The sequence below is a fragment of the Mandrillus leucophaeus genome, unplaced genomic scaffold (assembly GCF_000951045.1).
Source record: "Mandrillus leucophaeus isolate KB7577 unplaced genomic scaffold, Mleu.le_1.0 Scaffold25, whole genome shotgun sequence".
Classification (NCBI taxonomy): Eukaryota; Metazoa; Chordata; class Mammalia; order Primates; family Cercopithecidae; genus Mandrillus; species Mandrillus leucophaeus.
In genome coordinates, this window is record NW_012102587.1 from 7,795,101 (window position 1) to 7,805,641 (window position 10,541).

The 10,541-nt window shown below is 39.4% G+C and overlaps 1 protein-coding gene across 1 annotated transcript in view; it reads left to right on the plus strand.

Moving 5' to 3' along the window:
- The window catches only part of CCDC93 (coiled-coil domain containing 93), a 94,096-nt gene that overhangs the window by 50,995 nt on the left and 32,560 nt on the right, over positions 1–10,541 (plus strand). The window contains exon 12 of the mRNA XM_011983458.1: positions 5,038–5,154. Within this exon, the coding sequence (XP_011838848.1) occupies positions 5,038–5,154 (117 nt within the window). The remainder of the gene's footprint in view (positions 1–5,037; positions 5,155–10,541) is intronic.

Here is a 10,541-nt window from a genome sequence, read left to right on the forward strand (position 1 = left end):
TATAGAAAGGACAGGTGGAAGAGCTGTGGACACTTAGTTAAACTGTTATCTGAAAGAGTGATTAGATTTAATCTGTTGCTTTAGTGGGGAATGGCCATGCTTTTATGTATATGTTGTGTGTGCATTGGAAAGGGGTATTTGAATAAGTCTTTACAGATACAGTTGTGCTGTCTGTTTTTGCTGGCTTTTGTTTATGGTAGTTTGACTTCTTGTGTGCTTTTGATATTTGACTGTGAGCCCCATATTCCGTGGAAATTTATCTGTAGGAACTATTTGAGGCCTAGGATTGAAGCTCTGTTCTTTCAGGGAAGATCTGCTTTTGCTTCTGCCAACCACCTGGGGATACGTCAGCCCAAGTCCATTTTATACCTTGTCCTTACTTGTGGGATTTTTGGACCAAAGTATTGTGTGAATTAGGATTACAGAACTGCAGGAGATCCAGTCTGTTGTTACAGAATCTCATTGTGGATTTTTTCCCTCTTATAGCTGTATCAAGATTTATGTGGTAAAAAAGTTGTTACTGAATTGTAAAAATCAAAGCTTGTGATCATCAGGTTTTGGCACATACCCATAGGAAAAAAAGCCAACTTCAGTAGGTACACATACATTCCTGGATTCCCACTTTCAGTTACTTTTTGGCCTTCTGAAATTTAACATTCTTGCTAGTTCTTAGATTTAAAAACATTTTAAAATAAATATTTCACCTAGTCTGTTTACTTGTCTTTATTTATTTATTTATTTATTTGAGACAGAGTCTCACTTTGCCGCCCAGGCTGGAGTGTAGTGGTGTGACCTCGGCTCACCGCAACCTCCCCCCAAGCAATTCTCACGTCTCAGCCTCCCAAGTAGCTGGGATTACAGGTGCATGCCACTATGCCCGGCTAATTTTTGTATTTTTAGTAGAGATGGGGTTTCCCCATGTTGGCTAGGCTGGTCTTGAACTCCTGACCCAAGTGATCCACTCACCTTGGCCTCCAGAGGTGCTGGGATTACAGGTGTGAGCCATTGCACCCACCCTACTTGTCTTTAATTGGTCAGTCAGGGTGCCAAAAACTGAATTCCATCTATTTAGTGTAGAGAACTCCTGGTACCTTGTAAGATAGGAATACTTTATTGTTGTCAGCTTAGTGACCATCTTTTGGTGGGGTAGGGAGATGATATAGGAGAGAACCCTGTATTAGAAGGTTGATGTGTAAATAACCTTTTGGGTCTCTTTCAATTATAAAAGTATATAGTTTTAGCTAAAGTAATCATTTTTTGCTTCTCTTGGGAATTTACCATTTTGAACTAGACTAATATTATTCAGTGACATTTAAATCTGTTTCCTCTAAAAATAGAAGTTGTGAATATCTGTCAGTTATTAGAAAACACTGAATTTACACTAGAAGTCATCTTAATCCACCATGTGGCTTTGAAAGCACGTTCTTAATCTGAACATGTTGAACAAATTAGATTGGCACTTTAGCCCTCACTGCAATGTAAACACAAATGGAATATTTGTAGATGGTTGATGTTCTTTGACAGATGTTGCATTTTGGAAGCAGAAATCTGTTAAGATGCTCTAGGATTTAAATTTTTTCTGTCAAGGACTTAGTATAAAGCCCGTTTTCCTCTTCTTCTATCTGACTTTGTCTCATCATTCAAAATCCACCTTGGTCATCTAGTTTTCTTCCTCATCGTGTCTCTCAGTGAATGAACCATTAGATGAGACCTGCTGGTTTGTGGACCTTTTCCTGTCTTCATCAGTCTGAGTTCTCTTGGCTTTGAGAAACAAAAAATTTAGATTGCTTGATAAAAAGTGTGTTTGAAAAACAGAGCAGTCAGCTTTCTATTTACTAGGTCAGGAACTCTGATTCCAGCTCAATAATAACTGTTTTATCTGACTAAAAATAACTTCCCATTAAACATTAAGCAGCTTCCCATAGCACTGTCTCTAGACTCAAAGGCAAACACAGGAACTTACAAGTTTATATGTACTGTGCACCAGTAAATGCACATTTACAGGACTCCACGCAGCACTAAGAATTATTACCTACCAGTAAGGGAGAGCATTTTGAAAGCCCATGTTTCCTTGGAACATATACTATTATAACAGATATGATAGAGGTACATATAGAGACTTCAAGATTTTTTTCTGTGCATTACCAGCATTTTCTCTCTGTTTATATGCTTGTCTGAATCACGGGTCTAGTAAAAGAGTAGAATCAGAAAGAACTTTTCCCTCTCAGTGTTATATAAATGATGGCTGGCCACGTGGTGAGCCCACTCCATTGACTGTCCCAGTCCATGGGTGGATTACCAAGTGAACCAGGCTCCTTAGATTAAGGTAGCAGCTCTCAACATTTTATAATACTTTCAGGACCCAGTTAAAGACTCTTAAAAACAACTAAGGACTCAATAGCTTATATATTTTAATTCATTTACAGTAGCTTATATATTCATTTATAATAATTTATGTATTCATATCCAATAGCTTATGTATTCACTTACAAATAATAATGAGCACATTACATATTAGCATCAGGGCAATGATATCACATGTCATATAACATCTGGAAGATTTCACTGTATAATCATGAGAATGAGAGTGAAAAGGCAAATAACATCTTAGTATTATTATGAAAAGGTATTTGGCCTCTGAGACCTTCTGACAGGGTTTTGAGAGAGCATATGGCTCAAAATTGAGACTTAGATAGATAGCTATCTTGGAAATAATCTTTCCACATATCAAGATAGCTGCTGGTTTTCCTGCAAGAAGAACTCTTGTAAGTGAAGTTTGAAGGTCATAGTTTTAAAACAAAGCTGTATGTGTGCCCCATACACTAATACGAGAGCATGGAAGCTGGGTGGGGGAATGCAATTTTTATTTTCTTAGGACTTTGGCCATAAAAGCAGTTTATGAGCAAGAAAGCTTGCTAAGAGTCAGGCATTACCCAATCCATGCCAAAGCTGCAGAACAGGATTGAATGAGTTTACTCAGCCCCCGCACACTGGAGGAAGTCTGGAAGGTGAGTGCTACGTGAGTCCACTGGAGCCTGCCTGCCCAAGTCTCAGTCTCGAAGCCTGACAGGCATCTGGAGGAGGTCAGGATACTCAAGCATAATCCTGACATCACACCTAGAGACATACTGTATGGGAAATTAGTTCTGTTTCAGATACCAGAAAAGCACGAACAGAAGGCTTATGTAATTCGGCTAGTAAAGCACAATGCTCTGAGAATATGCTTTAACACTTTGGAAGTTACAGTCAAGGAATCTAACCTGGATATTAAAACTCAAAGCTAAAATTAGCTATATAAAAAGCTATTAAATACATAACATACAAAACTGGCCAAATTAATAGCATAGTTCAGGTCATCCAATCAAAGTAGAGGAGATACAGTTAATTGTAATTCTGTTTCTGGTAAGTGATTTAGAGTAGGGGTGGTCTCTTCCGCCACGCTTTTTTAATACTCTCAAATGATTTTCAGAAATAGTTTGTCCTTGTCTGTACTACAAGTTGTGAATATCTTGTTGTGTCCAAAATTAATTTTAGAAAGTTAATTCCAATTCCCAGAAATCCTGAAAGCTAAAATAATATTGACATTTTACATAGTCCCAGGTTTCAAGGCTAAATGTGTTGTAATACTAAATGCTCAGTTTTTCTGTTTCCTTAATGGCCTACCAGCCCGTGAGATAGAAAATGATGTTTCTTACCGTTTTATGCAGCTATATCCTGCTGGTTGTTTTGTAACTCCAAAGTTGTTAAGTAGCAGAAGAACTCATCTTCCATTAATAATACTGCTGAATTATTCAGAGAAATCCTTAACCAGAATAAATGGTTATGGCCATCCAATTTCTCCTCCTTTTCACTTTCCCATTTCTTTTTCCTGTGGGTAAATATCTCAAACTTTCAAGCCTAGAATCACTGTTAAAACATGCAGGGAAAGTTGAATATCCAGATAGTTTTTGTTGCTCCCTCAAAACCCTATCAGAAGGTCTCAGAGGCCAAATACCTTTTCATAATAATACTAAGATGTTATTTACCTTTTCACTCTCGTCCTCATGATTATACAGTGAAATCTTCCAGATGTTATATGACATGTGATATCATTGCTCTGATGCTAATATGTAATCAATGATTAGCTTGGAATTGGGGTACTTACTATAAGAAAGGAGATGTTTTATCGTTGGTGTTTGACTGTTTAATAAAACTATCTATACTCACCCAAGAAGTATTATAATTGCACTTTTTGCAAAAAGATCTACCTTTTAATTTCTTTTTCCTAGAGCTGCTCGCAGGAGTCTTGAGGCAGGTGTTTCTATTCGGTATCTATACTAAGCTGCTTGCTTGTTTGTGTCGTTTTTGAGGAATGGCCATTGCCCTCCTGGAAAATGTTGTCACATTCACCTCATCATCTTGTTTAGAGATCTCTCTCCACTCACTCCTGGTCCTGAGGATCCTTCTCCACTTATACAGTTGCAGAACTTTTCCTACATGACCTCTGTCAGCACCTTTAATCCCTTTCCAGTCAATCCCCTGTCAACTCCAGAACATCAGAAATAGGAAATGATTAAATTGGGGTGGGCCAACTGATGGAAAATGTGTTGGGAGACTCTTCATTATAAGTGCTGCTGAATGACTAGACTTTTTAACCATATACTTATAATGCTTCACTCACAGTGAATCAATTCATTATTCTTGATAACTACAGAATGGTCCTGTGAAGATATTACCTTGGCCGTGTTATTCCCCTATTTAAGACTTTTTGATGATACCTATTGCCTGTATGATACTGACATAACCACAGTCACGTCCCTGTACTTTTTTACACATGCTGTTCCCTTGGCCCAGAATGCAGGTTCTGTTGATAGAGATTTTGGTCATTGTGTCAGAATCTCTTCTCTACGCCAGATTTTGAACAGGCCCCTGTAAATGCCCTGGCTTTGTGTGACTGGCTGCCCAACAGTGCTTTGCCCACATTCAACAGAGCTTGATTACATGAACCAAGGTGAACTAATTAAATCCTTTGGATTTGCCATCCCTTTTTTTCCACAGCAGTCTGAGCTATCAACTGAAGAAAGTCCAGAAAAATTAGGAACCTCCCAGCTACATCGTCGGAAAGTCATTTCCTTGAACAAGCAGATTGTACAAAAGACCAAACATCTTGAAGAGGTCAGTGTTTTCTTTTCATAAGTTTATTCAAGATCTTCATAGTAGATTGCTTAAAGGAGATTCCAGAATGGAGGTTGGCATACTGTGGTGCTTGGGCCAATCCAGTTGCCACCTGTTTTTGTATATAAAGCTTTATTACAACATATGCACATCCATTTGTTTACATATTTTCTGTGGCTGCTTTCAGGCTACGGTGGCAGAGTTGAGTAGTTGCAGAAGACCGTAAGACCTACAAAACCTAAAATATTTACTACCAGCCCTTTGCAGAAAAAATTTGCTAACTTCTATCATAGGAAAAGATCACAGGGCAAGAATAAATAGCATTAGTTCACAAATATTTACTACTATGTGCTAGGCACTGAACTAAGCTATTGGGATGAATGAAGACCAAGTGATGATCCTTGCTGTCAAGGATCTTAAGGTCTAATGAGAAGTCATCACACTCATCGTCATTTAATTACAGGTGTGTTAAGTGCTTGAAGGAGAAGTCTAGGAAGCTGGGAGAGTGACTGATAGGGAGACCTGACCTAGCCTCAGGTCACAGAGTTCTGAGACTGGAAAGATGAGTGGGCATCTCCAGGCAGGAAGTCTGTATGGGCTATATCGACGTATAGAACAACATGAACAACGACCAGAGGAGGAAGGGTCTTGGCCAGTCTGTTTTGTGGCCAGAGAGTCATGAATGAGACAGTTGGTTGGCAGTGTCTGATCAAGAGGACCATCCAGGCCATGTTAAGCACAACGGAAGCCATCGAAGGGTTTAAATAGGGGAGTGGCAGGATCAGAGTTGCATATTGTAAAGACCATTCTGTTTGCTGCAGGAGCATGAATTAACTGGACTTGGGTGAGAAGGAATTCAGGGAGAACAGATAGGAGGCTGATGCAGTAGTCCAGACATGGACTGCTACTATTGATGGCAGGGAAATGGAGGAAACTTGATCATTTTTAAAAGAACTGTAGGAGATGGTGTTCTGTAATACCTGATGATATGAGACTGTTTTGGAAAGACCTTCATATATTTGCCCTGAAAAGTAGACCTAAGAGGAAGCTGGGAAGTTTGACTCAGGAACAGTCATTGGACAATAAAAAGTTATGTGCTTCAGTTGCATTAGCAATAGATTAGATTAGAAGAATATATGTAGTAGAAGATTAAGAGAATGAATATGAGCCGGCGCGGTGGCTCACGCCTGTAATCCCAGCACTTTGGAAGGCTGAGGAGGGGAAGTTCACCTGAGGTCGGGAGTTCAAGACCAGCCTAACCAACATGGAGAATACCTGTCTCTACTAAAAATACAAAATTAGCTCGGCATGGTGGGCCTGCTTATAATCCCAGCTACTCAGAAGGCTGAGGCAGGAGAATCGCTTGAAACCGAGAGGTGAAGGTTGTGGTGAGCTGAGATCATGCCGTTGCACTCCAGCCTGGACAACAAGAGCGAAACTCCATCTCAAAAAAAAAAAAAAAAAACTGGGTACAAGTTGCATTTTGAGCTTGTTTTTATTCTTTCAAGTCCCACATATTTAAAAGGTGTGAACTTATCAAATGGTCCTGCTCAATCATTTCTTTGTTTGAATCTGTTCTGTTAGAATTTGTTCTCCCATAGCTGAACAAACAATAGGTTGGTTTTGCTAGATGCTCTGGATCAAAGAAGGATGAAAAGAGAGCCTACGATTTGGTTTCTGTTCAGTTATTTGTTTAGACATCTTAATGAGTTCTCAACTCAGTATCATTTCTACTCCTGACCCCTGCTAGTGATAAGAATAGTTCAAAAAGAACTCATCACAGAATCAGAAGGAGTCAAGGATGAGGCTTCCTTATTATAGTGTATCTCTGAGGGAAGATAGGTGTGAGGTTATTGTGAACTCCAGGAGCCAGAGTATCCCAGCAGGAATGAATATTTGCTTCTACCTTCTGTCTAAACCTGGGGAGAAGCAATGCTAAGCCTCAACACAAAGGGCAGTCTTGACACATTCTTGGTCCAGCTGACAGGGCAATCCTCCCTGACTCTTGAGTCTGTTTTGCAGTTGATTCAAAACACTTTTACCCAGAGCCTGTTACTTTCCATGCATACTGCTTAACATGTAGCAGGCTGTCATTAAAAGACAACAATCATTATTGCTACGTTTAATGTAATTAAAGATGATGACCAGCACATGCAATAATCCCTGGCCATGTAGTTATCCCAACTGGATGAGGAAAATGAGGTAGGAAGGGAAGAGACTTGCTCAGTTTGTGTTCCATGTTTTTGTGTGTGTGCAGATATACTAAACATATTTTCCTTTTGTTTCTGTCAGTTTTCAAATGTTTCAAGTGCTTTTTTTAAATTACAGGGATAAGCTCAATATAAATTAAATAGTATCGAAGTATATAAAGATAAGAATAAATACAGCAAGCTACTATTTGTGTCTGCTGTATTGCCTTTGCAAACATGTATGCCCCTTCACCTGGGGAGAGTGAGTTGTATGGTTACAGAATGGGGATTTTATTTCACTTATTCTATCACAGACATCTCTCTGTCAGTAACAGTAATTGCTAATAAGTGCTTTGTTATTGCTTAGTAGTTATTATGTGCTTTATAAAATTAACTCACTCAGTTCTCACAGCATCCTTATGAAGGGGAGGTACTGTTATTTTCCTCACTTTACAAATAAGGATACTGAGACACAGAGAAATTAAGCAGGCTGTCTGTAGTCACATAGCTTGTTAGTGATTGAACCAAAATTTAAGCATATGAATCTACCTCATTCTTTTTACTGACTGGATAGTGTGATATAGTATATATGTAACATAATTTATTTAACTTGTCCTCTAACTTGTCAAAAAATGCATTTTTTATTTTGCTAGAAACTATTGAGTTATTCATCAATTATTTTATCAATTTATACTTCTACCTGTGGTATGTGAGGGATTCCAAACTCTTTAAATCCCACAACCTCTTTTACAAGGTCATACAGGCAGAAAGCATCTGTGATGCATCCTTTTTTAGGCTTTTACAAACATGTATGCCCTCACCTTGAGAGTGAGTTGTATGGTTACAAAATTGAGTTTTTATTTCATGTATTCTATCACAGACATCTCTCTGTCAGTAACAGTAATGCCTAATAAGTGCTTTGTTATTGCTTACTAATTACTAAGCACTTTGCAAAATTAACTCAGTTCACACAACATCCTTATGAAGGGGATGTACTGTTATTATCCTCACTTTACAAATAAGGAAATATTAGTCCATTTTCACCCTGCAAATAAAGACATACCCGAGACTGGGTGATTTATAAAGGAAAGAGGTTTAATTGACTCACAGTTCTGCATGGGTGGGGAGACCTCAGGAAACTTAAACGATCATGGCGCAAGGGGAAGCAAACATGTCCTTGTTCACATGATGGCTGGAAGGAGACGTACAAGCAGGGGAAATGCCAGATGCTTACAAAACCATCAGTTCTCATGAAAACTCACTGTCACGAGAACAGAGAACACCATGGGGTAAACCGTCCCCATCATCCAATTATCTCCACCTGATCCGTCCCGTGACATGTGGGGATTATGGGAACTACAATTCAAGATGAGATTTGGGTGGGGACTCAGCCAAACTGTATCATGATCCAATAAGGGAATATGCTACAAAGGAATTAAAATGGAGTGAAGCTGGTAGGTAGCTAAGAAGAAACCTGAGAGTGATGAAAGAAAGAGAAATCCAGAGAGATGGTGTTAACCAGCAGCTGAATTTTTAGGATAAGTGTAGGGATTAGTGATGAAGAAGAAAATAGAGGTAAGAGAATCCTGGAGGACTCCAGCAAGATAAAAACTAAGCTAAGCTACTGGGACACTTCCTATGTAAGAAAAGATGGTCAGATGAAGAATTAAAGAGAGCTCTTGTTAGTTAAATTAATTAAAGAAAAGAGATGAGCCTTTTCTTCTTAGAAAGCTCTTACTTCCCTGCCAAGATCCATCTGAGGTAAGTCTTTGTCGGTGAAGGTTTCCTGAACCCCCTGGTGAGGGAGCTGACTCTTTCCCTGGGCCTGGCTCTGCCCCATCTCTTCTCATATTTTGATCTCACAGTTACAAAGTCATGTTCTTTTCTTTCTCCCATACACCTCATTTGAGCAGAGCATTGGGTAACTGTCAGATGAGTAGGTGGGTGCAGGGGTGAGAGGCTACATAAGATGGTGGGTGAAGCAGGTGGGAAGATCCCGGGAACCTTTCCTAGAGCCTTGTCTTAGTCCATTTGGGCTGCTCTATCAAAATACCTTAGACATGATAATTTATAAACTACAGAAATTTGTTGCTTATAGATGTGAAGGTTGGGAAGTCCAAGATCGAGGCACCAACAGATCTGATGTCTGATGTCCATAGATGACGCCTCGTTGCTGCTGCCTCACATGGTGGAAGGAGGCAAGGGAGCCCACTCAAGCCTCTTATATTTTCATTTTTTTGAGACAGGGTCTCACTCCATCATCCAGGCTAGAGTCCAGTGGCATGATCATAACTCACTGCAGCCTCAACCTCCTGGGATGAAGCAATCCTTCTGCCTCAATCTCCCACATAGTCGGGACCACAGGAACACCACCATGCCTGACTAATTTCTTTTATTTTTTTTGTTGAGACAGCAGAGTCTCACTTTGTTGCCCAGGCTGAGCCTCTTTTATAAGGGCACTCTTCTCATTCACAAGGCTGGAGCCCTCATGACTTAATCACTTCCCAAAGATCCCACCTCTTGAAACTGTCATATTGGGTATTAGGTTCTAAGATGCAAATTTGGGGCAGACACTGACATTTAGACCATAGAAAGCATCAACAGTTAAAACGCTGGGATTTCAAGAGACAACTAAACTTTTTCCCAAAGTACCCTTATCTACCAGTTACACAAACAGGTTAATAAAAGTTGTTGTTGCACAGATGGCCGTCTTTGAAAAGGGAGGCACCAGAACCCACCTGCTTCTCTCTCCTTTATCACTTTGCTCTCGGCTTGAGTTGGCTTCTTGATAGGCCTTATTGGAATTATAACCATATATCAGTCATGAAGACTAGTAACTAGATGGGAGTAATGATTTCTGAAGGTGACATAATTCTTAATAAGCTGCTTACAGGCCCAAGGATGGGGCATGTTACTTTGAAATAAGCATTGAGATATAGGTTAAAATTTCTCATTGTTAACTTGTACCCAGTTAATAACTAGTTTGAAGGTGGTTTTCTGCCTCTTATCCTTCTTTCTTTTTTTCTTTTTTATTATTATTATTATACTTTAAGTTCTAGGGTACATATGCATAACGTGCAGGTTTGTTACATATGTATACTTGTGCTATGTTGGTGTGCTGCATCCATCAACTCGTCCTTTACATCAGGTATAACTCCCAATGCAATCCCTCCCCCTTCCCCCTTCCCCCCTCCCCAT